This window comes from Mesocricetus auratus, unplaced genomic scaffold (genome assembly GCF_017639785.1).
Source record: "Mesocricetus auratus isolate SY011 unplaced genomic scaffold, BCM_Maur_2.0 Super-Scaffold_100007, whole genome shotgun sequence".
NCBI lineage: Eukaryota > Metazoa > Chordata > Mammalia > Rodentia > Cricetidae > Mesocricetus > Mesocricetus auratus.
In genome coordinates, this window is record NW_024429191.1 from 91,731,456 (window position 1) to 91,758,079 (window position 26,624).

The following is a 26,624-nucleotide window of genomic DNA, read 5'->3' on the forward strand; positions in this document are numbered from 1 at the left end:
GGTGACAGAAGACTCCAGAGCATGCAGGCCTGAGGGGCAGCAGGCCCACCTCCTGGGTCAGAGGCAGGAGCATAGCTGCTAGAGCCCCCAGCCTTAGTCTTGTCATTCCTTCATCCCTTCCCAGCAGCAGAACCTCTGGAAGTTGCCGAAGTCCTCCATGCCTCCGTTTTACACAGGAGAATAAAAGTACCCGGTGCCTCAGATGGCACACGATGACTGTTCAATGTGTAGTAGCCATCTTGGCTTCTAACACAGTTCTCAGCATGTGAGGGACCCAGGGATAACCCCTTCAGATGCTTGGGAACTTCCTGTAGGCTCAGCCATCCCCTGGGCTAGCTCACCTGGGCCAATGTCAGCTTCTCCCAGCCTTCCTACTTACACTAGCTGCCCTCTTCCTGTCATCCTCTTCCCTCATGCCCTTCCTTCTATGCATCATTGAATGAACAGGTATGGACACACACGTGCACACACACATGTATCATATTCACACGCATGCACACCTTCATTGGCAGATTTGGTTTCTCACAGTAAGCCTTGTACCGCCACAATATCTTAGCCCACTTTCCCAGGCCTGACCTAACCAGAGGTGGAAGAGAAGCCTCAGCATTGGTGACGCCTCATAAAGGGGTTCCTAGCTCCCCCTCTTTGGGTCCTGGTCTTTCTGGAGGTGTGATTCAAAGACAGTGGCCTTACTCCATTTGTCAAGGCTTCTCTCCAGCAACCCCAGCCTGGCTCTCCATCTCTGCTTTTCCAGCCAAGGGGCGAGGGCGCACCACCAGGCCTGCTAACGCTGCAGCTCTAACTGATAATAATAGGCTCGGTGATTTATTATGTATGTTGGTGGTTTGTATATAAAACCATGCTCCGAGGTCCTGAGTGCATGTGGGTGACTGCATATGTCGGGGGTTGGGGGGAATGGTCGTGCTTGTGTGGGGGAGGAGATGAATGTCGGGATACTCTGGAGAACTTTTGAATCTAGGGGAGCCTGTTGTCTCCCAGTGTCCCCCATACATGTTCTGCTCTCAATCCCAAGACACAAACACATGCCCCTGGCAAGTACCAGTCCTCAGTCCTAAAGTCATGCCTGTATCTAGTAAGAGCTCAAAACCTGTATTCAGTGGGTGAGGGGTGGTGCTGCATATGGACAGAGTACCTTTCGTGTCACAGGGCTGCCTGAAGGAGTTCCATGCTCCAGGATCATGCATCAGAGAACTGGGTAGCTCCTTAGTATGGGGCATGGGAGCAAGAGTTTGCCGGGTTGCTCTGAAAGATGGGGTGCCTCTTCTCTCCAGGTCTCCATTGCACCCCATACCAACTCTAGGCTCAGAACATGGCATCCTCCTGTCACTCCTCTGTCAAACAGTCACACTGACCTTACTGGTCATGCTCCAACTCCAATAGTTTTCCACTGGCTCCCTACTGGTCTCAGCAATGGAATCATGACCCCAAAGGCGCCAAGATGGACTTCTTCCTAGTCTTATCCTTTAGATGGCAAGTCAGAGTCATGCATAGGACGAATGCCTTTAATGCCAGCACTCAGAAGGCAGAGGGCAAGCAGATCTCCATGAGTTCGAGGCCATCCTGATCTACGTAGTGAACTCCAGGACAGCCAGAGCTATATAGTTAGATCCTGTTCTGTTTTGTTTACAAAAAAAAAAAAAAGCAACCTTTTATAGGTTGACCGCCAGAGTGTGCAGAGCTTGGCAATGGCAAGAATACAGCAGAGAAGAGCAAATAAGTCCGAGAGCAAGGGAAGACCACTCCAGACCCACACTTGCAGCTGCCCCTACATTAACAGTCCTATGTGAGGTGAATAGTGTCCCTGTGTCTACACAATAGGTGAGACTACTCGGACACAAAAAGAATAAGTCACTTGTCCAAGGTAACAGGTAGGAAAGGACAGAGCCAGGACTCAAAGTTGATAATCTGGCTCCCAGCTTCTTTTCTGCCCTGGGCTGAGTTAGAGATCAAAGTGGCCAGGGCAGCAGGAGCCAGGCTCTCTCCTCCCGGTGCCCGAGGGCCTGTCTGACCATCCTCTTCCCACTCCTGTCTCCACGACTCAGGGTACCAGTGACTTCTGCATGGCCCCTGACATCTACATCTTGAACAACACACGGAGCCAGCTCAGTTCAGGTAATGTCCTTTGGGGCCTCTGTCACCAGAGCCATTCCCCAACCTCAGGCTAAGCCTGCATGATCCGACTTCCTACACTTCACCTCTTCCTGTGCTCATCAGGCGGTCTCCGTATCCCAGGCCTAGCTTCCTCTAGACCACTGGGCCACTTCCTGGAAAACCACCTTTTGGGAGTGGGCTGGACCACAGAGCAGGCCGAGGGGTCTGGTTTCCGGTGAGCTTCCTTACGCCGATGCTCTTGCTTTGCAGAGGTGACCCGCTACTACCTGCAATGCAGTCAGAGTCTAAGCAGCCCCTTCCAGCAGGTACAGCCATCCAAGCACAACTTCGCCTTTCCCACAGCCCCTCCTGGCCTCCCTCTCCCTGGACCCTGAGCCCCTACCATGTGCCAGGATGGTGGACAGATGGGCATCACTTCACTGCGGTCCCTCTCTTGGCCATCCTCAAAAAGGGGTTTGCCCTTGGTTACTGCATTCTATACCTTTCTCCTATGCTCACGCGTGTGCACCTCCCTAGAGAGCTGGGGTGTGCCTCGTGGGGATAGGTCCCATGGCAGCAAGTGCCATGTAGTATGAGGACCACATGTGAATAGTGAGAAGCAGGAGGACTGTGAAGCTCTAAAAAGACAGAGGGATGTGGGGGAAAGATTTCTTTTGGGGAAAGAGCATAATCATGCCATATAGTGAGTGGTTGGGTTGACCAGATGGCTCGAGATCCGGATGCTGGGGAGCAGTTTCCTTCTATGAGTCAAGGTCCAGTGTTCCAAAACCAGCGGAATCCAATTCCTTATGCCTGTCCCCTGAATCCAGAGTCCAAGAAGCCCTTTACAGTGGGTACAGCCTGCCCCGCTCCTATACATTTGCCTGACGGTGATGTGACTACCAGGAGGGACTACCAAGAGGACAAGCCTCCTGGTAGCCGCAGGACTTCCGGGGAATGGGTTCTCACGGGAGGCTGTGGTCCTCTCCACGCAGTCACTGACCGTGTTCCAGCGCTCACTGACCACCATGCAGATCCAAGTTGTAGGCCTGCTGCAGTTTGCTGTTCCCCTCTTCCCTACAGCAGAGGTAAGGGACCAGCCATCCCAGCAGCTGTGCTGGGAGGAGGAGAGCCCTCGCTGGGCCCTGCCCCCATCCACCCTGTCCTCTGCCACACTCCTGCCTGTGCCCCAGCCAGGTTTGGGCGAGCATCCGGCCACCTGGGCATCCCTCACTCCCTGTGGCTCAGCCCTTTCCTCTCACCCGAAGGCCTCTTTGCACAGCTGCTCTTTATCGTCTTGTATGCGCGCCCTCCCCAGCTGCTCGCCCTGCCTTCTCTCCCCCCCCACTTCAGAAAGACCTTCTCGGCATCCAGATTCTGCTGAACTCCTCCGAGACCAGCCTGCACCAGCTGACTGCCATGTTAGATTGCCGAGGGCTGCACAAGGTACTAGGTGACTGACTGCGAAGGGTGTGGGGTACACCAGCAGGGCACGGTTTTCCAGAGAGAAGCCAGCAAAGGCCTAGGACTTGTCTGGACTCCCTTAAGGCCCAGGAATGAGGCTGAAGCCGAACAGTGGGAAGCGGAAGGAGGTATCTAGCTTCTTGATTCTCTGGCTTCAGGAGAGCACCCCATGGAAGGGACTTACAATAGGAACCTAGAAAGGCTGGGCAGGAAAGTTTTAGAAGACTGGAAGACTCTCGACCTAAATGATTAGTGTATAGCTACCCACTACCTAGACTAATAGCCATCTGGTCAACCCATCCATCTCCCTGTCTTGCAAGTCAGTGTTTCAGTCTCATCGCCAGGATACAATATACCAGACATGCTGATGCATGCTTGTAGTTCCAGTACTTAGTGGCTGAGGCAGGAGGATCATGAATTTAAGACCATCTGGGCTGGGCTATATGGTGAAGCTCTGGAGGGGGGGGGCAAATATGGTGGCGCATACTTTTAGTACCCAGCACTTGGGAGGCAGAGGTAGGTGGATCTCTGTGAGTTCCAGGCCAGCCTGGTCTACAGAGTGAGATCCTGTCTAAAAAAAAATACCAAAAACCTAATCTCACATATATACAATAATACAAGAGATACTGGAGGTATGTGAGCACCTCACCCCTAAGCAGTAAGCCAATATATATCATGTATGTCAACATTTTCCACAACCTGTATAGATTTAGAATAAACACATATGCTATGACCCATGTATGTATACACACACACACTGTACACACTTAAATACACTTAGACATAAAATAATAAAATTTTTAAAATGAAAGAGTTATGGATATAACCTGTTTCCAATTCTACAACTAGCCACCACCTCATTTGTCTTGTTTGAAGTCAGCCTCCAGTGTCTGGCACACAGTAGGAGGCCCACAAATCCTTGTAGAGCCGCCGGCCCGTCTGTCCCAAGGAGTTGTCAGGTGACTCTAGACTGGGGACCCCAAAAGGCAGTGGTCTCTGCTTTGGGTGGGGAGCAACCTGAAGATGACAGGCAAAGGCAGGAAGGAGAGGGGCTCCCGTGGAGAGGCTCAGACCCTAGACTTTGCCACACATCTCCCTGCAATGACATGTCCCTGTTTCCCTAGGACTACCTGGATGCCCTCACTGGTATCTGCTATGATGGCATTGAGGGCCTGCTATTCCTTGGTCTCTTCTCCATCCTGGCTGCCATGGCTTTCTCTACCCTGACCTGTGCGGGGCCTCAGGCCTGGAAACACTTCATCAGCAGGTAGGGTACCAGAAAGGAAGTGGCCCCCTGCCGCATAGGGGTTTTCCTGCGGTGGTGGCACCACCAATTGTCACCTGAGACAATGGAGGGCCGCAGAGGGCCCAGCATTCAGCCCCTGCAGACTGGCAGGGGTTTCCCTGAGAATTAACATAGATCCCTGAAAAAGTAACTGGGTCAAAGATGGTGACAACCCTCCTGGCACCTCCCAGAAGCCCTTGCTCTTCTTCCTAAGCAAGACTTTACAAGGTGACATGATGAGAGAGGGCCCCAGAAAGCAGTAGGGAGGGTCAAAGATATCAAGAAGGAATCTGCAGGCTCCTTCTGGAGAGAGACAAAGACAAGATTTCAGGACCTCACAAATGGACGGACAAGATAGAGTGAGTGGGCCACCTCCCCAACGCCATGTACACAGCCGGTATGGCGGCTGCCTAGAAGAGGTGGACATGGCACTGGGGTCAGGTAGAGTAAGTTGTACCCCTGGGGACCAGGCCTTTGCACATGCTGAAGAAGATGCATACGGCCCGAGAGTGCCCTAGGAAGAGAGACTGGGGAGCAGAATAGGACCGCGTGGCCTTGAGCCTCACCCCTCATGGCTGACCAACTTCTGTATCTTTCTCTAGGGACAGAGACTACGATGACATTGACGACGATGACCCTTTCAACCCCCAAGCTCGGCGCATTGCAGCCCACAACCCGATGAGGGGGCAGCTGCACAGTTTCTGCAGCTACAGCAGTGGCCTTGGCAGCCAGTGCAGCCTCCAGCCTCCCCCCACCCAGACCATCTCCAACGCCCCTGTCTCCGAGTACATGTACGCACAGTAGGGCCCCAAGTCTCCCACACCCGGGCTGGGAAGCATAGCCCTCCTAGCCCTGGAGTGAGGTTGAGTTTGTAGACAGAGCATTTGGTCCCCAAGAACAAACGGGGGAGGGAAGGCCCCAAAGACCCACAGGTTGCCCAATAGGAGCATCTAGTCACCTCTCCACGGAGAAAAGCACATTGCAGGTACAAAGCCATGGGCTTTCGCCACAAGCCCCCAGGGCAGCCCCAGGCCTGAGAAGCTGCATTTCTCCAAGTCATGGTGCTCCTGGCATCTGTCCCTTGTTAGCTGCCTCTTCTCTGGTCTCCCGGAGCAGTGGTTCTCAACCTGTGGGTTATCAGCTATCCTGCACATCAGATACTTACATTACAGTTCAAGACAGTAGCAAAAGTACGGTTATGAAGCAGCAAGGAAATAACTTTCCCATCGGGGGTCACCACATGAGGAACTGTGTTAAAGGGCTACAGCATTAGGAAGGTTGGGGACCTGCCCTAGAGTGTTCTTTCACACTGTAGCCCAAGATGTCCTCGATCTCCCCGCCCCCAAGTCCTGGGATTACAGGTGTGAGCCACCACGCCCAGCTCTTTTTCCTTGATTGTCCTACCCACAATCCCTCCACCGGCCAACACCACCACCCTCGACTCCCAGGAGCACAAGTTCAAGCACACACACACACACCTGATTTCTCCTCTCGGCCCCCAGGAACCAGGCCATACTCTTTGGTGGGAACCCACGATACGAGAATGTGCCACTCATCGGGAGAGGTTCCCCTCCGCCCACAGTAAGTATTCCTTCTGTGGCGAAGTCACTGTCCTGGTCCCTGTCAGGGACATAATCAAAAACAGAATCTGTCAGTCATCACGGTGTGTGATCCCCGTTGAGATAGAAAAGAAAGCAACAGCTTTGATATCAAATAGGTCTTTGAGACTGCCACGCATGTCACGGGCCGTCAGCTACCTAGACCATAGAGAAACAAAGCAATCTCACCCTGTTAGATGGTCTCCTGGGCATTGCCCATTGCACGACTGTCCTCAAGATAAATGGCCTCTGTCTTCAAGCAAGAGGACCAGAGACAGCATTTGTCACACTGGCCCATCATAAATCCACCTGGTGGTTAGGGTAGCCATGCTTGGTTGGCCATTGTTTTTACTTAGAGGGAAAAGTAAATTTCTCATATCACATGATGGTCAGGGCTCCAACTTGGAGCTGGGCACTGCAGGGGGTGTGGTGGGGGAGGAGTGGGGGGGGTCTTCGTGGTAATGGCCTTTACATGGCCCTCAAGAAACTGCTCCCAGGGCTACGGATGTGGGTCATTTGGTAGAGTCCCTGCCTAGCACACATGAAGCCTGGGGTTCAAACCCCAGCCCCAGTGTAAAACTGGGTATGGTGATTCTAATAAGTCTAAGGTCACACAGAGCAAGTTCAAGACCATCCTGAGATATAGGAGATCTTACTTCAAAAGGAAAAAAAGTGAAAAAGAAAAGAACGTTATTCTTGCATTGTAAGACCAAAAGAAAATTTGGTCTTTGTCTGTCTGTCTGTCTATCTATTTGTTCTTTTGTTCATTCATTCATTTATTTGATTGCTTGGGGGGGGTTGTTTGCCTGCACCAAACATGCCCAGTACCCGTGGAGGCCAGAAGACAGTATCAGATCCTCTAGGACTGGAGTTACAGATGATTTTAAACCACCATGTGGGTGCTGGGAACGGAACTCAGGTCCTCTGGAAGAGTGGCAGATGCTCTTAACCACTGAGCCACCTGTCCCCATCCCCATATTACTATTGCTTCTTTGAGCAGGGTCTCCCTTAGCCTGACCTCTTAACTCATGGCTCACTATGTAGCCGAGGCTGACCCTGAACTTAACTCATGGCTCGCTATGTAGCTGAGGCTGCCCTTGAACTTTTGCCCCCACCTTGTTTTACTGTAGCTCCACTGGGGGCTTTTTTTTTAATGCCTAACCTTACGTTGGTTTATTTCTAGCCAGCTTTCCTTAACTTAGATTGTCCCATCTACCTTTTTCCCTCTGGACTTTTTCCTTTTCTTACTTCTGTAATCTTACTTTCACACTCTTACTCTGTAGCTGGCTGGGTGGCTGTCCCCTAGTGTTGTCCTTCCCTGGTTCTCTTGCTCCTTCTTCCTCCCAGATTTCTCCTTCTATTTATTCTCTCTGCCTGCCAGCCCTGTCTGTTTCTTTCTCCTGCCTCGCTATTGGCCACTCAGTTCTTTACTAAGCCATCAGGTGTTTTAGACAGGCAAAGTGACACAGCTTCACGGAGTTAAACAAGCTCAACATAAACAAAAGCAACCCACGTCTTAAAATAATATCCCACAACACCCCGCCACCCCCCAAGTGCAGGCTTCACAGACATGCCCCTCCCAGGGTTTACGCAGTAGTGAGTTAGAGGCTGCACCTTTAAAATCCCATCCTGCCTTCTGCTAGTCAGCCTTCTGGTTCTTTCTATCTCCCTCCAGCTGCCAGGCCCCAGGGATGCAGACTGACTTTATTATTAATCTAAGCCAAACATGATTTGGGAAAATCTGCTGCTGTGAAAAAGGAATTAATCACTAAACTGTGATTGTAAGTGAAAGTGATTTTTAGGTTACCTTCTGTCTGAGACAATCAGGCCACTCTCCGTGTCCTTAGCTGAAGTAAACAATAGTTGACCTTATTTGCAAGGCTGGAGGACAGAACAGCCCTCATTGCCTTGGCAAAGGTGATTACAAGCTGCCCTGTCCCAGCCAGCTCCGGGGGAAGATTCCCACCCTCTGCCCCTGCTAGGGACATCTGGAGAGACAGGTATTGATGCTGTCGTCCATGGAAACAGGAGGGATGAGGGTGTGGGCATCTGCCTCAGGGAAGGCAGCACACTGGCTGTGAGGTGGAGAGGGTTCTGCCCCTGCCTCCGCCTCCTTCCAAAGAGTCATCAGACTTAGAGCATGAGTGAGAGAAAGCAAGGCCACCGAAAGCGCAGCCTGGAAAGTGTCTTCCCCTTAGCTCTGTCTCCAGGGAATCTCTCTTGTGTTTCTAGACCCCCCCCCAACAAAAACAACTCAGAGTGATTGTGAAAATTCCTGAGTTCAAGATCTTTGCTGGCTTTATCTTCAATTCCAAGCTCTTCTATCCCATAAAATACCAGTACTGCTGTAAGCCCTGAAAGGGGTAGTATTGGTACTAGGGACTAGAACTCAGGGCCTCACACATGCTCTGTCTACCGACAGACTATACCCCCAGCCCCAGGAGATGGGTTTTACAGACAGCAAAGGACCAAGGAGAGCAGAAACAAGGAACAAAATTCTGATTGGTCTTTTCAAAGTTCTCCGTCTTGTAAAGGAGATCCTTATAATCCTTACCACTGGGTAAGGATTAAAGCACCACCCTGCTTGAAACTGACCCATTTCACTCAGAGTTTGGGGGAGGTGGGGGGGGTCTCGTGCTTGTGTGCTCACTGGAATCTTTTAAAAGGGCTTGTGGATTCTGGGCCAGCACCCAGGCATTTGCACATCTAGCTATTCCCAGGCAAACCTGCTGCTGGCCTGTGAGCCAAAGCAGAGAACCAACACTCTTAGGCTGCCTCACTCAACGCTCCCGGTGCTCTGATGGGCAGGGTGGTCCTGGGTGTTGATGCTGGCCTGTGCATTGTAGGATGCTTGTCTGGCTTCCGCTTGCTAGATGTCCACAGTATTCTATCCCCAGCCCTGCCCCAGCTGTGACAACTGGGCCATCATTAGACATTGTATTGTGTCTAAGAGACAAGATCACCTCATGGAGATGCACTGGGCTACCTGAAGGGCCTCGTGCCCCTTTCTCCTCATCCTACCTCAGGTGGCATGCTTCCTGTTATGTGTGACCTAGACTTCAGAAATGTCCCTGGGGCCTGGAGACTCTGATCCTGGGGTCAGTAGGCCAGCAACAATCATGGGTGTTAAGAAATGGAAAATGGCCGGGCGGTGGTGGCGCACGCCTTTAATCCCAGCACTCAGGAGGCAGAGGCAGGCGGATCTCTGTGAGTTCGAGGCTAGCCTGGTTTACTGAGTGAGTTCCAAGACAGCCTCCAAAACAATACAGAGAAACCCTGTCTTGAAAAAAAAAAAAAAAAAAAAAAAAAAAAAAGAAATGGAAAATGTCTGGCTGGGCGGTGGTGGCGCACACCTTTAGTCCCAGCACTTGGGAGGCAGAGACAGGCAGATCTCTAAGTTTGAGGCCAGCCTGGTCTACAAAGCAGATGCCAGGACTGTTACACAGGGAACCTGAAACCCTGTCTTGAAAAAAACACAGAGGGAAGGAAGGAAGGAAGGAAGGAGTAGAATCTTGGTGACACTTTTAAAAGTTTGGTTTTCTACTTTCTGTGTCCTACCTCAATACAGAAAAAAAAGTATCTTGGTGGGTGTGGCCTGAGCATGGGGACGTCTAAAACTCCCTAGATATTTGAAGACCCTTAGAAAAAGGATCTTGCTGAATTATTTTAGGTCCATTTTTTCAAGTGGCCAGGAGAGTTTGGAAGACCTCTGCCAAAGTCACGGAGAAGGTAAAATGTATAGATGGGGACTGGATGACAGTTCAGTCAGTAAAGTGAATGCCTTGTGAGGACCTGAATTCAAGCCTCCAGAATTATAAAAAGCATAAAAATATTAAAACATGTACCTGCATTATAAAAAGCTAGGTGTGGTAGTCTGTATTATAATCTCAACGCTGGGGAGGCGAAGACGGGTGAATGAATCCCTGGGGCTCACTGGCCAGCCAGCCTCACCTACTGGGCAAGCTTTAGGTTAACGAAAGACCTTGTTTCAAATGCAAACAAAACAAGGTAGGTGGCAGCTACACACATACAATGCACACTTGGGATTCAGACCTGGCTCCTAGGACCTATGGGTCTGCGCCACTCAGGCTTCTGGCTGCTAGCTAACTGCTCCGAACTGGTGCACCTGATACAGCCCAGTGCCACACCTTAGTGAGAGAGCAGCCTGGGTGCTGGGGCGGAGGACGGAAGATCCCTGCTCTGTGTGTGCACGCTATGCTAGAGGCTAAAGCCCGGGGCCCCCGATGGGTGTCAGACGGGAGGCATCGGTGGACACGAAGCTTCTCAAGCCATGCTGGTATTCCCCCAGCTACACGACACCTTGTGATGAAAACACTGTGTCTGGCTGCTGTCCCTGGCCAGGCTGTCATCCTCTGAGAAGTGCACAGAGAGGACTGACTCCAGGGATCCCAAGGATCCCAAACTCCGATGATGCTCCAGTGCCTCGTGTAAAACGATGCGCTGCTTTTCGTGTAACCTGCACACACCCTGCTGTGTGTTCAGGATCACAGCCGGGTGACTTTTAATAACTAAAGCAATCCAACTCTGCAAAATGTTGCTTCATTGACTCTGGGTGTGGTGACATACACACGTAATCCCAGCTCTCGCTGAAGCCATCCTTTTGAGTTAAGAGTCTAGCCTGGCTGCATAAGGAGTTCTGGGCTATCCTGGACTACAAAGTAAGACCCTGTCTAAATAAGTAACAGAAACAATAGAAGAAAACCAGCACATACATACTTAGTGCGGGCATTTCTTTTTTTAGTAGCTTTGATCCACAGTTGAATCTATGGGAATCTATGGGTATGGAACCAGCGTTCACACGGGAATGCGGGCTGTATAGTGTCAGGTTGACCCGACAGTGAGCTGTGCCCTGTTCTGACTGTCCCTCTTCTCCACCACAGTACTCTCCCAGCATGAGGGCCACCTACATGTCCGTGGCGGATGAGCATCTGAGACACTACGAGTTCCCATCCTAGCAACTTCCAGGGCACCTGCCTCCTCCACCCAGCTTGGTTTTTCCAGCCGCTGCAGGTCCTGGCTGTGTTTCTATAACAGAAACTGAAAGTTCCTGGACTGGGAAGGTCCTGTGGCTGCGGAGACACAGCTGGGACACCTGACCAAGCCACAGGTGGATGCAAGGCCGAGACTAGACCAGCCTCTCTGGCCAAGCTCTCCGTCCTAGGACTCAGCTGCCGTCCCAGAACCGGCCACCCGGTTCAGCCCCCTAAGCCCCATCCTGAGCAGATGCTAAGTGGCAGTGAGGAGGCGACCACCAGCCTGAGAGCTCCATTGTCTCAAGGTCCTGCCACTGGGCCCTGCCTCTTAGTAGCACGGCCCTAAGCCCAGGCCACACCTTCCCGTAACTCTGTCATCACTTCCTAGCAGGTGACAGTTGGAAGTGTGTTAGGAAAACACGTAGCCCAGGAACCACGTTCTGAGACCACACAGACTCTGCCAAGGATGGCACTCAGAGTACTTCCCAGAGGGCTTGGTGGCTTCACGCTGGGCACTGCAGCCTGGCAGCTTTGGGCAGGAGCATGGGAGAGGGCCCGCCACATTCTGCCTCTCTAACCTCCACCGGCCGGCTCCATTCTGCAGCCGGGTCTCAGCTGCAGGTGGGGACAGTCTCAGGTATGAACAGACACTTTGAAAGCAACTGGGCTCTTGTTCCCTGTACTTTAAGACATTCTGATGATCCAAAGACCCACAGCTCCCTCACAGGCACCTCCAAAAGGCTCGGGCCTTACATCTGTTTCCATACTGCAGCTCTCTCTCAGAAGCCGTTTTACAGATCTGGAGGAGAGGCTGGGGAGTGGGTTGTGTGGGGCTTTCTTTTGTGTTACTGCGGTCTCATTATATAGCCCTGACTGGCCCTGGCCTAGAACTCACAGAGATCCGCCTGCCTCTGCCTCCTGAGCGCTGGGATTAAAGGTGTGCGCCACCACACTCAGTCCATCTATTTTTTTTTTTATTTTTTAAATAAAGATTGGTGAGACACCCTGTGCCAGATGGCTGGAGAAGGATATCTAGGGCCCTGTAAAGGGAGAGACGTGGTAGCCCACAAGACTGAGGGGCTTTCTCTATTCTGAAGCCGTTTTCTGGCTAGGAGAAAATAATGACCGATGTCCTGCCTGCTGAGGAACCAGGTTAGGCTATTTGGTGCTTCCAACCTCCTGCCAATCCAGAGCACACAACACCCTGAAGCCCCGTGGCCTTGCACACCTAAGCAGGGCCTGTGATAGTGTGCAACAGGGCCGTTTCCCTGTCATCACACTGACAGCTCCCAGCCAAGCCACCAGGCGCCGGCCTCACTGTGTCCCCTATAACCCGCGCATACTGTGAGCCATCTTTCTGTATCTGTGCCCTGTGCAGATCTTGGGCTGACCTCAAGGCATTGCTTCTAATGTTTCCTCTGCAGCAACTGAAGGACTTTTTAATGCATGTACGTTAAACTAAACTCCTCCGGGTTCTACAGGAGTCGGGTGGGCAAACCTCTGCTTGATACGTCTTCACCCTCACCTGAGCCAAGAAATAAACCATGTCTCTGAAGATGTGCGCTTGACTGGGTCACTTACTTGCTAAGCTTTGGGGACTATCGAGGGTGCATTCCCTTCCACCGAGGTTGTGGAGGGAGGGATTATAAGAGGCTCCGATGAGAGGTGAGGGGGGCTATGAGGGGCCGGACAGACGGATCGGCAGGTAAGAGCACTTGCTGCTTTCCCAGAGGATCTGAATTTGGTTCCCAGCACCCATGTCAAGCAGTTCATAACCACCGTAGCTCTGCCTCCAGGGGATCCACTGCCCTGCTCTTCCAGGATAACACACAGAGACCTATATACACATAAATAGAAATTAAAAAGCCAATCTTGGGGCTGTAGAGATGGTTCAGTAGTTAAGAACACTTGTTGCTTAGGCTGAGAACCCAGGTTCGGTTCCCAGCACCCACAATGACAACTCAAGATCAGACCCTCCAGGTCCATAGGATCTGATGCCCTCTTCTGCTCTCCATGGGCATTCACACATATGATGCACTCACACAGGTCTTGTAGCCTTGGTTGACCTGGAACTCACTGTGCAGACCAGGCTGGCCTAGAACTCATTGCAATTTGCCTGTCTCTGCCTCCCAAGTGCTGAGACTAAAAGGTGTGTACCACTATGCTCAGCATAAACACATGTTTTTTTTCCGAGACAGAGTTTCTCTGTGTAGCTCTGGTTGTCTTAGAATTCACTCTGTAGACCAGAGTTAGCCTTGGTGACTTCTGCCTCCTGAATGCTGGGACTTAAAGGTATGCACCAGTACACCTAGCTATAAATTTTTTTTTTTTAAGGAAAAAGATGGGCCTGTGAGTGACTATCTCAGGTCACAGGTGCCTGTGACATTTACCTGTTTTTTGTTTGTTTGGTGGTGGTGGTGATGGTGGTGGTAGGGGTGGCAATGGTGTTGTGTGTGTGTGTGCGCGCGCGCTCGCGCGTGAGAGAGAGAGAGACAGACAGAGAGAGGGAGAGGGAGAGAGAGAGAGAGAGAGACAGACAGAGAGAGGGAGAGGGAGAGAGAGAGAGAGAGACAGACAGAGGGAGAGAGAGAGAGAGAGAGAGATGAACATAGGCCAGAGGACAAAGGACAATGCCTCTTCTGCTCTACCCCCGTCTTATTCCCTTGTGACCTTGTGATGGGGTCTCTCACTAGGCTGGCAGGCAGAAATCCTCCTGTCTCCCCCACTGCAGCACTGAGATTGCAGGCATGTGCCCAGTCACACCCAGTTTTTTAGGTGAGGGCTGGGGGATTTGAACTCAGGTCCTCAGGCTAGCACAGCAAAAGCTCTTATCCAGGGAGCCACATCCCTAACCTCTGTCCATAGCTCCTCTTGCAGAACCAGGGAAAGGCCCCGTGTGTACTCTGGGCTTTCTCCAAAGTTCAGACTGAAATGAGGGCCTGGCTCATGCTAGGTGGCCACTCCTACCACTGAGCTACACTCCCAGCCCAGCACTCCCTCCTCTCTCCACACAATGCGGGAGAGGCCAGCCCTGTTCGTTGCCCAGCACGCTCAGATAAGAACTGTCCTTAGCGGCCCCCATGAGAACTTTGATATGTGCCTCCTAACCCACAAAGCCTAAATATTTGGTGGCCCCTTACTTTCTCTGAATTCGAGGGTAGCAGAGGCGTCTGTAGAGTCATGGTCTCGGTCCTGGGATGGAGTTTACCAATTATCATGTACCAGAACCAGATCTGATTGCTTGGATATGGGTTAGCTTTTGTGGGCAAGAATCTCATGAGCTTGTGCTTCCTGTTTTAGTTTGCTCTCTCTCTCTCTCTCTCTCTCTCTCTCTCTCTCTCTCTCTCTCTCTGTTTCTCTCTCTCTCTGTGAGTGTGTGTGTATGTGTGTGTGTGTGTTGTTTGGTGGTTTTGGTTTTGATTTGAGATGAGGTTTCACTATGTAGCCCTGGCTAACCTGAAACTCACCATGTAGACCAAGCTAGTCTGGGAATCAGACGTCTGCCTGCCTCTACCTCAGGAGTGCTGGAATCAAAAGGCTCCCACCTTGGTCTAGCTTTGTTTGTTGCTTGTTTTGAGGCAGTCTTGTACAGCCCAGGCTGGTCTCAAGCTTAGTGTGTAAGGTTGACCTTGAACTTCTGGTTCCATTTCAGAAGCATAGGCGTCATGTCTTCCCTCAGTTTTTTAAAAAATATTTTATTTATTTATTATGTATGTATGTCTTCTGCCTGTGTGCCAGCATAAGGCACCAGATCTCATTCAAGGTGGTTGTGAGCCACCATGTGGTTGCTGGGAATTGAACTCAGGACCTCTGGAAGAACAGTCAGTGCTCTTAACCTCTGAGCCATCTCTCCAGCCCCCTTCCCTCAGTTTTAAAATTGGAAAATTTAAAATTGGAAAAACAAAACAATTCAACAACAACAAAAAAGGCGAAAACAGAAGGTAATGGGGAGTAGATATGATCGAAGTACATTTTATATATGTATGCATGTGTGTGTGTGTGTGTGTGTGTGTGTGTAATGGAAGCCCTTACCCTGTACTATTAAATACTCCAATTAAAAAAAATCACTAACTGATCTTTCTGTAAAAGAGTTCCGCCGGGCGTTGGTGGCGCATGCCTTTAATCCCAGCGCTCGGGAGGCAGAGGCAGGTGGATCTCTGTAAGTTCGAGACCAGCCTGGACTACCAAGCGAGTTCCAGGACAGCCTCCAAAGCCACAGAGAAACTCTGTCTCGAAAAACCAAAAAAAAAAAAAAAGAGTTCCAAGGTCTGGTGTGCTGGAGCTTGTCCTCACAGCACTTAGGAGGTGGAGGCAGGAGGATCAGAAGTTCAAAGTTAGCCCGAGTTACATGAGACTCTGTCTTATGGAAACTGGGGTGGAAATAAAGGCAGCGGGGTATGGACTAGGCACCTGCTGGAGTTTGTCCAGGGCGGGGGCTGGTCTGAGCAAAGAATTTCTGTGGCCGGTTACGCTGTGATTGGGTGGAAATCCGAGAAGCTGAGGGGAAAAAAAATACCCAGGACGTTATGAATACTCCTAATTATATGACTTCATGCTGGCCTCCCATGGTGGTTGAAGCTGGACTTGCCAAGAGCTAAGAGCTAGTGAGCGAGTGAGCCAGTGAGCGAGGTAACCCTTTCCATTATCGCTTGGCTTCACACAGGTCTGAGTGAGGCTAGAATGGGGTAGGGTGCGGTGGGGTGGGGTGGGATAGGGTGGGGGGTCAGGGATAACATCATTGTTATAATAAAAACGACTGCCAGTTTCCTTTCCAGCCCCCCTTTTTTCTTATCTGCACCCCACCCCTGCTTCCCTACCCACTCGTCATCAGAGGGGCCCCGGCTTGCAACCCCAGCCAGCCACATTGCTCATCCTGGAGCAGACACAGCTTGTTACTCTGGTTCACATCACACCCCGCCCCCACCCCGGGAATAACTCCCCACTCCTTCTCCCCGGCAACTCAAAACCATTTTCTAGGGCCCAGTTCCAGCCCCATAACCCACATCTTGGTGACTCAGTCTTTGCCTGGCTTCGTCCAAATCTCCAGTGCCCACGCCTGGCCTCAGGTTCACCTCGTCCTCCACAGCCTGTAGCCCCAAGCGCAGAGCTGTCGGTGGGCTGGGCTCTGCCGTGTCTGATCACACATGGGCCCGAAGAACTGTCACTGTCCTACTGTGAGGATGAGGGAGGTTAAGTCCCAGAAATGGAAACTAAGGCTGGGCGTGTAGTTCACTGGTAGAGCTCTAGCCTATCAGACGCAAGCCCCTGCTCAGTCCCAGTACCGCAGGGTTGTCTTAAGTCACTGTTCGATCTCTGTGAAAAGACACCATGACCAAGGCAACTCTTACGCAGGAAAACTTTTTAATTGAGGGTTTGCTTACAGTTTCAGAGGGTTGGTCCATAATCATCGTGGCAGGAAACATGGCGGCACGTACCTAGGCAGGCGTGACGCTGGAGAAATAGCTGAGAGCTACGTCCTCATCCATAGGCAGCAGGAAGAGACAGAGACACTGGGCCTGGTGTGGGCTTTTGAAATCTCCAAGCTCCCCCCTCACAAACACACGCCTCCTCCAGCAAGGCCACACCTCCTAATCTTTTCCAGACAGCTTGCCCAACTGGGGACTAAGCATGAGTATCTATGAGCCTGTGGGATCCAAATTCGTGCAAGCCATCACAAGGGAGGGAGAGGGACTTGCTAAAAATAACGAGATAAATAAATGACCAAGCTAGGGTCCCCAGCTCCAAATGCTCTTAGGGTCTTCTGGGGAGCTATAGGAGATTCTGTAGTTTTCTTCCTGTCTCAGAAAACAAAAAACAAAAAACAAAAACACTGTGTGTGTGTGTAGTTAGCTCTCTCCTTCATCATATGTGTCCAGGGATCAAACCCAGGTCTTTGGAAGTGGTAACAAGCCCCTTCTCCCACTGAATCATCTCACCAACCCTAGATGTAGGACTAAACCCCCCTTCTTTAATTTTTAATTACTGATTTTATTAGTATTAGTAGTAGTAGTAGTATCGTAGGTGTAGGAGGTCAGAGGACAACTTTGTTGAATCTATTCTCTTTTTCCACTTTTACCTGGGTTCCAGGATTTGAACTCTCACTTGTCAGGATGACTGTAACTCACTCAGCCATCTTGCCGGTTTTCTAATCCCTCCTGCATTTTCTCACTTCGTTGCCTTAAGCTCACGAGAAACACGTCTCTCATTGTGTCATTCATGTATCCATTAGCTCTTTCATTCATGCAATGACACCATGTTTCCAACGCGCCAACCACACAGCTAAGTCGTGCATACATTCAGCCTGACCCTCAAGGAATTTCCATTCTGGAGATGTATTCAGAAGGGTGGCGGTGCCGGGGATATGGCAGCCGAAGAGGCCCAGACATTGCAGCAAACAGTGACAAATCAGACAAAATCAGAACTGAACAGAGCAGGCTTTCATTAACCCAGGCGCAGGGCTTCCCACGCACCGGTCACTTTGCTTGCGTTTTCAGGAGACTTCGCCGGATGCATAACTGTAGCCTTGGGTAAGCGGGTTTTTTTTTTTTGCCCAGCGCTTATGCCCATTTGCGGGATTTACAAGTTGGTTAACTTTCCACCACCTCTTCTGCAGATGACCCCCAGATAAGGGAGAAGAGAAGGGCTCTGCTTCCGACAGGAATGGGGTAGGGGTGGGGTGGGGTAGTGGTAGTGGTGGTGGGGGCCGATGTCACGCGCTCCAGATCACCTTCGGAACGGCCAGTGTCTCGGCCCAGACAGGGTTGCTAGGCAACCGGTAAACTCCGCAGCTCCCAGCCGTTTGAACTGGAGCTGGAACCGGGACGTGTCTTGGGCGCTTCCCGGGCGCGGTGTGGCAGGAGAAACGGAGCCTAGGTAAGGGACTGGCGCCTGGGAGGACGTCCAAGTCCGAGAGAAAACCTGGCGAGAGGAGGGAAGAGCCCCTGAGGGTAATAATCACCAAAAGTGCAAGAAACCTGGATTCCTTCTAGGAGAACTGTCGGATGCTTGGATCAGGACCAGCGCTCCCTAGCGCTCTTCCCGCAGCATTAATCCTCGCTGCCCGGAATATTCGCCAAGTTCCAGGACCTCGGCAACCCCCAAGCACCTGGCCTTCTGCACCACAACCCCACCAGGCCCTGACCCCGACGGTGTCCCGGAGTGGGCGGGACTTCTTTCGGGCTTTCAGGTGAATGAAGCGAACGTTCTACCCGGGGAGGATGGGGCTGTTAAGAGAGCTTTCTACTAAGAGGAGGGAGAGGGAAAGGCATATGCCTGTCATCCCTGAACTACTTGGAAGGCAGATGCAGGCGGATAGCTGAGAGTTTGAGACCAGCCTAGACTACTCTCCATAGGCTGCAGGCTCGCTGAACTAAGAGTGAGAACCTGTTTCAAAAACTTAGAGAGAGGGGCCCTGCAGAGGGATGGCTCAGCAGTTAAGACCTTGCAGAGGGTCAGGAGTTCGATTTCCAACACCCCCATCAGGTGACTCCCAGCCCCTGTAACTCCAGCTCCAGGTGATCTGACACTTCTGGATTCCACCCCAATTCACTTGTGTGCACACACAGCCCCCCCATGATTGAAAATAAAGTCAATGTGGGGGAGCAATTGTGGGGGGTCACAAGAGGACTGTGGGCTGGGTACAGGCACTGTATGTAAATGCATTCCTTCATTTGCCCCTCGGCCTGAGAGCTGGCCTTGTCATGCCCATTAGGGTCATGAAAACATTTTCCCAGCCGGGTCCAGGAGGTTCTCAAAGTCATGGGATCCACACAGGGAGCCCTCCCTCTGCATCCATCGCTCAAGCAAGGCACACAGATGGGCTGCCCCAAGTGACGAAGGCTGGTCCTCCTCCTGGCCTCTCTCGGGCACCAACACCCCTGCTTCCTGCCATTCCCCGGACTCCCCTCCCAGCGTGTACCACGCTTCCCGTTAAGCCACAGAAAGCTTCTCTCTAGGAATGGCTTTGCTCACTGTCCCTGCATGAGGCAAGCTTTGTTCTGAGATGGGGTGAAGGATCCATCGTGACTCTCCCCCACATGCTTTGGTGTTTGGACCAGGCTATGGAGGTTCTTTGTGGCTCTGGGTTTGAGAGTTGTTGGGGCCGGGTGTAGCTCAGTGGTAGAGCACTGACTGGGGTGTGTGTGAGGTTCTAGAGTCCAGATTTAGCAATGGGGGCGGGGCCAGATTGTGGTTCTTCATACTTCAGGGTGTCTAGATTCTCACAGGGGCAATCTCCCCCTGACACTCCTAGGCAACAATAATACTCTTGGTCCCCTCTGCTGCACACACACACACACACACACATACACACACACACATCCCTCTTGCAGAGACCCTGCTCAGGCCCCGGGGAAGCTCAATCCTGCAGCTCTTGTCTCCCAAAAGAGGGGAAGGACTTTTGGGACACCCTTGGCTGACCTTGTCATTTATCTTCACCCAGTGCTAGCTTGTGAGAAAAGAGCCTGTTTTGGGTCCTTGAACGTGCTGTTCTTCTTGTCACCAAGCTAGCCTTTAAATGCCCCTCTGTCTCGGCCTCCAGACACAAAACAATGTTTCAGTTCTCCAGGAGGGCCTGGCCTTGGGAAACGCCAAGGACACAGCAAAGCTGTTAGAATCTGATTGAGGCTGAAGAGGCTGGGTGTTTTTTTTTTTTTTTTTCTTCCCAGAATGTTCTCAATCTCTTCAGCGTCCTTATGTCGCCTTAGGAGTCAGCTGTGTCACAGCAATGGGAGATGGAGAGAGACAGCCCCTAATTGCCTGCCTCCAGCTGCCGGGTCTGGGAGGCACGGCGCTTCTCACGACTGGTGGGAGACAGGGAATCTAATTGACTTTGCACTCTTTCCCCCAAGGGTTCGTTCGATTTCATCCACACAAGACATCAGGGCGCCCTTATGCAGAGTTGCTGCTTTGCCCACCCTCTGCCCTCTGAGCCATGGTTCCCACCTCTAAGGGAGGCTGTCCAACCCACTTTCTCCAAGAGTGTGGTTTGTGTTGGCTTTGGGAGTGGTTTGACGTACACTTTTATTATTTTTAGTTGTTAGTTTTCAAGACAGGGTCTCATGTAGCTCAACCTGGCCTTGAACGATGTAGCTGGGCCTAGCCTTGAACTCCTGATTCTTCTGCCTCTACCACCCAAAAGTGCTGGGGTTGCAGGGGTGTGTCACCATGCTGCCTTCAAGGAGCAATGTAAGGGTGCCGAGAGTGGAGAGTTAACCCCATGCCCCTGTCTTCTCACTCAGCCTCTGCCCTGCTGCTCCCTTCCACCCCAGCACCTGCTTCTAGAAGGACATGCCCAGCTCTCAGCCTCTCAGAGGTCAGGACTCAGCAGCCAGAGCCCTGGGTCCGACTCCCATAATCAGGGAGTCTTATAGTTCCTGCTCTTGCATTCAGAACCACACGACTCATTTTGAGCTCATTTTTTTTTCAGGGTGGGTATGGGGTACTGCTCTTTCCGATCCTTCGCTTGGGAACTCCCAGTTGTCCCAGCATCATCTGCTGAAAAGGCCGTTCCCTCCCCTTGCATCCCCTGATGGCTCGTCAGAGATCAGCTGACCGGAAGCACGAACGAAGGTTTAGAGCTGACCTTCCCCTTCTGTCTCATTGACCCTGGTTCTCTTTGCATCAGGACATGGCTGCCTCCATTACTCGTGGTTGCATTGACGATTGATTGATTGATTGATTGATTGATTGATTTAAACAAGTTTTTGAGTTTATGTCTCACTGGGTAGCCCTGACTGGTCTGACGTTCATTCTGTTCTAGGCTGGCCTAGAACTTGCAGTGATCTTCCCGCCTCTGCTCCTACCGTGCTGAGATTATAGACATACCACCACGTCTAGTGATTAACTGGGTTTTATTGTCTGTCTCCCCTTCTCTCCTCTGTATGTGTGTGTGTGTGTGTGTGTGTCTGTCTTTGAAATAGGATCTTTAAAAAAACCATTGTTTTTAAGATATTTTTTTAAATTGAGGTATGCATTTTTCCCCATGCCGCTTCTCTCCTCTCCCCTCTCCCATTCCACCCTCCTCCTGTTCTTAAGATTTTTTTTTTTTGGTTTTTTTCGAGACAGGGTTTCTCTGTGGCTTTGGAGGCTGTCCCGGAACTCACTTTGTAGACCAGGCTGGCCTCAAACTCACAGAGATACACCTGCCTCTGCCTCCCAAGTGCTGGGATTAAAGGCATGCGCCACCAACACCCGGCTGTTCTTAAGATTTTTAAAGTGTTAATCTTATGTGTATGAATGTTTTGCCTGCGTGTGTGCCTGGTGCCCTCAGAGGCCAGAAGACGACATCAGATCCCCTGGAACTGGAGGGAGGTACAGATGGCTGAGAGCTGCCATGTGGGTGCTGGGACTCAAACCCTGGTCCTCTGAGAGAACAGAAAGTTCTCTCTACCACCCAGCCACCTCCCCAGCCTCTTGGAAAGTTTTATTTTTAGTGATGTGTATGTGTGTTTGCCCACTTGTCTGTATTGCCTCATGCGGGTGCTGGGAGCCAAACTCCAGTCCTCTGTAGAGCGGTGGGTGAGTGCTGTTACCCACCCAGCCATCCCTTCAGCACCAGACAGGGTCTGACGCAGCTCAAGCTGAAGTCCAGAGTCCCAGTACAATGTCCCAGATGGCCAGCCACCTGTACTCAGCCTCCTAATGCACAGGGTCAGAAGGTCCCTTGTGCTGAGTGCAGGGCAGTTGGCATCGACTTTCTGTGTCCTGGGGACTTTGATAAGGAGGGCTTTCCTCACACTGTGTTTCCAACAGCCTCTAACCGTAACCCTAACCTTTGTACCTAGAGGTCACCCAGCCACAGACACACTGCTTGTGCAGGCAGGGCCCCAGCCCCAGGGTCTTGGCAGACTTCTTTACATTTTTTTTAATTTACAGTGAGTGTGGCGCATGCCTTTAATCCCAGTGCTTGGGAGGTAGAGGCAGGTGGATCCCCATGAGTTTGAGGCCAGCCTGGCCTGCAAAGAGAGTTCCAGGACAGCCAGGGCCGTTACACAGAGGACCCTGCCTTGCAAAACTAAAAGAGAGGATAGAGCGAGTGTGTGCAGGTGTGGGCATTGTACAAGCCACCATACACATGTGGAGGGCGGAGAATAACCTTTGGAGATGGTCTTCTCTCTTCCACCATGGGCTCTGGGATTTGAACTCGGGTCATGAGGCTCGCGCCACAAGCCCCTTTACCTGCTGAGCCATCTCACCAGCCCCAGTTCTTGGATTCTCATGGCCAAGTGACACAGATGAGTGGCTGTCCAGTTCCAGAAGCCACCTGGCTTTTTTGTCCCTTCTCAAGGTGGCTCACAGATCCACATAGGTAGAGGGATGGAGGAGCCATAGATCCCCTGTGTGGCCACCAGGGGCAGTGTCGAGCCTGGTAATCTGGCACTCTGGCATGGATGAGCCTTTTGAACAGTTGTGCCAGTGGCTGGGGCTTGCTTCTTAAGAGATTCAGGCCTCTCTAACCTGTGTACCATGTGGCTCAAATATTGAGTGTGATGGTGGGCTTAGCTCAACAATATTGCTTCCGGCCTCCCAGGAAGTATATTGATTCAGCAGAAAGTGTGTAATTTTGTGGGTAAGAGCTCTGAAGCCAGGCAAACCACCTGGGCTACTTGTCAGCTATGTGACGCCAGGAAAGCCACCTGAAGTTATGGATGTTCACGTGAAATGGCGACTTAATTGCTCATCTCAGAAGCCAAGAGCAAGAAACAAACAGTGTAATCTACACTCAGCACACAGTTGGCACTCTGTCATTCTTACTGTTTGAGGAAGTTTCTTGTCTCGATTTATTTTGTTTCTTTAAAGATTTTATTTTTCTGGACATGGTGGCTCATGCCTTAAATTCAGTACTCAGCATGCAGAGGCGGGTGAATCTCCAAGTTTGAAGGCAGCTTTGTCTATATGGTTAGCTCCAGACCAGACAGGGAGACCCTGTCTCAAAAAAGATATTTTCAGCTGGGGGGGGAGGGGGTGGGCAGGGTTGACACATACACACAAACTCACAGAGGCCAGAAGGTGGCGCTGGATCTCCTGGAGCTAGAGTTAGAAGCAGTTGGAGAACCAAACTCCCGTCCTCTGGAAGAGCAGCACGTGCTTTTAACCACTAAGTCATCTCTCCAGGTCTATCTTAGACAGCCTCACTGTGTACACAAGCTGCTTTCGAAGCAGAGGCTGACCTTAAACTCATGGCAATCCTGCTTCAGTCTTCCAAGGGCTGGAAGTACAGATGAGGGATTTTTGGTTTGGGTTTTTTGTTTGTTTGTTTGTTTGTTTGTTTGCTTTGCTTTGCTTCTGTTTTGTGTTTTGAGACAGGATTTCATGTAACCCAGGCTGGCTTTGAACTTGCTATGTAGCCTAGGATGATTTTAAAGTTCTGATTCTCCTGCCTCCACCTTCAAGGTGTCTTGCTAAATGGGATTATTTTGTTTGGGGGGGGGGGTCCGAGACAGGGTCTCTGTGGCTTTGGAGGCTGTCCTGGAACTCACTCTGTAGACCAGGCTGGCGTTGGACTCACAGAGATTCACCTGCCTCTGCCTCCCGAGTGCTGGGATTAAAGGCGTGCGCCACCAACGCCCAGCGAATGGGGTTATTTTTAAGAGATTGTGTGTATGTGGGGGGGAGGGGGTACCTGCAACCTGTGTGTATGTCTAGGTACAATGTGTGTGCACTACCCACGGAGGCCAGAAGAGGGCAATGTTGGGTCTCCTGGAACTGGAGTCGCAGGTGCTTGTGAGCAGCCTTGTGGTTGCTGGAATGGACCCCAGCTGGGGTCCTCTGGAAGAGCAGCCGGTGCTCTTACCCATTGAGTCAACTCTTTAGTCCCTAAGTGATGTTTTAAAAATACAGGTGTAGCTTCTTGGAGAGATCTCCTAGGATTCCCTAACCTGGCTCCCTGCTAACCAGTTGCAAAACACGGCCCCGCCTTTGGTGGGACCCGAGGAGACAGGCAGTATCTGGGTAGACCCCTCACCAGTCTCAGGCTCTCCTCTACGGTTCCTTTCCCCAACAGCCGTCGCAGCCATCACCATGGAGATCGTCTACGTGTACGTCAAGAAGCGCAGCGAGTTTGGGAAACAGTGCAACTTCTCAGACCGCCAGGCTGAGCTGAATATCGACATCTCGCCCAACCCTGAGCTGTCCTCCCTGTATGTGGAGCGGAACCCAGTGGACACAGGCATCCAGTGCTCGACCAGTATGTCAGAACACGAGGTGGGTTCTGCCGTGGGCACCCAGGGTGGTCAGTGGGGAAACAGGCCCGCCTGGTAGAGTGGACGACAGCAGGTGCCAGGATCGGGAGTGGATAACACCAGTTCTTCGTGGGCCAGAGCAGGTGTGCCCACAGGGTGTACACGGCAAGCCCACGCTCTGAATCGCTGTTGATGCAGTCTCTGTAATGCTGAAGGATAGAGGACGCTTTTTTTTTCTTTTGAGACAGGGTTTCTTGTGTAGCCCTGGCTGTCCTGGAACTCACTCTGTAGTCCAGGCTAGATCAGGTTGGCCTCAAACTCACAGAGATCCACCAGCCTCTGCCTCCTGAGTGCTGGAATTAAAGGAATGCACCACCACTGCCTGGCGAAGGATGGACGATTAATCACTGTTAATACGCCATCTCCTGGGATGGGTGGGTGGATTCCTGGACCTATTTAACTCCAGATGTGGCCGAGAATAGGTGTGAGTGTGGCCCATCCCTAACTGGTGTTCGTGGCACGGCGCACCACCTAGGGCTTTCCAGGTGTAGCTTCAAAGCATCCCACTCTAGGAATGGAGATGGAGCAACCAGTTATTGGGCATGGGGATCCCTTCCTGCAAGATAATGAAAAGCGTTGGGACTACAGAGAGGTGATGGCTGCACCACACTTTGAGGAGAGGTAGCTCAGTTGGCAGAGTTCTTACCTAGCGCACGTAGAGAGCCCTGGGTTCCATCCCAAATGTTGCATACAACCAAGCATGAGCCGGGCGTGGTGGTGCACGTCTTTAATCTCAGCACTGGGAAGGCAGAGGCCGGTGATGCTGGCTTCAAGGCCAACTTGATAGGCACATCTGGAGTTCCAGGCTAGCTAGGGCCAACTTGATAGGCACATCTGGAGTTCCAGGCTAGCTAGGGCCAACTTGATAGGCACATCTGGAGTTCCAGGCTAGCTAGGGCCAACTTGATAGGCACATCTGGAGTTCCAGGCTAGCTAGGGCCAACTTGATAGGCACATCTGGAGTTCCAGGCTAGCTAGGGCCAACTTGATAGGCACACCTGGAGTTCCAGGCTAGCTAGGGCCAACTTGATAGGCACACCTGGAGTTCCAGGCTAGCTAGGGCCAACTTGATAGGCACACCTGGAGTTCCAGGCTAGCTAGGGCCAACTTGATAGGCACATCTCGAGTTCCAGGCTAGCTAGGGCCAACTTGATAGGCACATCTCGAGTTCCAGGCTAGCTAGGGTTACCAAGTGAGACCCTGTCTCACAAATAAAGTAAAACAGGGGCTGGAGAGATGGCTCAGCGGTTAAGAGCACTGATGGCTCTTCCAAAGGTCCTGAGTTCAATTCCCAGCAACCACACGTCAGCTCACAACTGTCCACCTGTAGTGAGATCTGGCACCCTCTTCTTTACATGCAGGAGAACACTGTATACATAATAAATAAACCTTTTTAAAAAATAATAAAATAAAGCCGGGTGTTGGTGGTGCACGCCTTTAATCCCAACACTCGGGAGGCAGAGGCAGGCGGATCTCTGTGAGTTCGAGGCCAGCCTGGTCTACAGAGCGAGTTCCAGGACAGCCTCCAAAGCCACAGAGAAACCCTGTCTCGAAAAAACAAAAAAAAATAATAAAATAAGCAATAAAAATAAAAGCAGGACATGCTTATAGTCCCAGCACCCTGGAAACAGAGGCAGGAGGACCAGAGGTTCAATATCATCCTCAAGCTACACAGTCAATTTGAGGCCCACCTGTGCTATGTGAGACCCTGCCTCATATAAAATGAATGAACAAATGAAATGAATGAATGAATGAATGAATGAATGAATATGGGGTAGGAAAGGCAGCTTTGGCTGGGAAAACTGTTCTGCCGGCTCCACAGCATGCACATGGTAAGTCACACTGAAACTGCAGTCTCTGGGATGCTAAAGGAGGGAGTATTAATCACTGCTAATGTGACATCTCCCGGGATGGGTAGCTGGGCTCCTGG

General features: G+C 51.4%; 2 protein-coding genes across 6 annotated transcripts in view; both read left to right on the forward strand.

Annotated features, from left to right (window-relative positions):
* Positions 1-13,008, forward strand: part of Ttyh2 (tweety family member 2) — a 39,305-nt gene extending 26,297 nt beyond the window's left edge. The window contains exons 7-15 of one of the 2 annotated variants that reach the window (XM_021227113.2): positions 2,064-2,133; positions 2,383-2,438; positions 3,108-3,200; positions 3,466-3,558; positions 4,701-4,843; positions 5,464-5,652; positions 6,364-6,442; positions 10,130-10,188; positions 11,361-13,008. In XM_021227113.2, the coding sequence (XP_021082772.2) occupies positions 2,064-2,133; positions 2,383-2,438; positions 3,108-3,200; positions 3,466-3,558; positions 4,701-4,843; positions 5,464-5,652; positions 6,364-6,442; positions 10,130-10,188; positions 11,361-11,376 (798 nt within the window). In that variant the 3' untranslated portion in view covers positions 11,377-13,008. The remainder of the gene's footprint in view (positions 1-2,063; positions 2,134-2,382; positions 2,439-3,107; positions 3,201-3,465; positions 3,559-4,700; positions 4,844-5,463; positions 5,653-6,363; positions 6,443-10,129; positions 10,189-11,360) is intronic. The other variant, XM_005069960.4, reaches the window with a different exon arrangement.
* A 5,165-nt stretch (positions 13,009-18,173) lies between these two features.
* The window catches only part of Dnai2 (dynein axonemal intermediate chain 2), a 35,776-nt gene continuing 27,325 nt past the window's right edge, over positions 18,174-26,624 (forward strand). For 2 of the 4 annotated variants that reach the window (XM_040750020.1, XM_040750022.1), the window contains exons 1-3: positions 18,174-18,326; positions 18,443-18,639; positions 24,457-24,656. In XM_040750020.1, coding sequence (XP_040605954.1) covers positions 24,474-24,656 — 183 coding nt within the window. In that variant the 5' untranslated portion in view covers positions 18,174-18,326; positions 18,443-18,639; positions 24,457-24,473. Of the gene's footprint in view, positions 18,640-24,456; positions 24,657-26,624 lie in introns of all 4 variants that reach the window. The other 2 variants (XM_021226979.2, XM_040750021.1) reach the window with 2 other exon arrangements.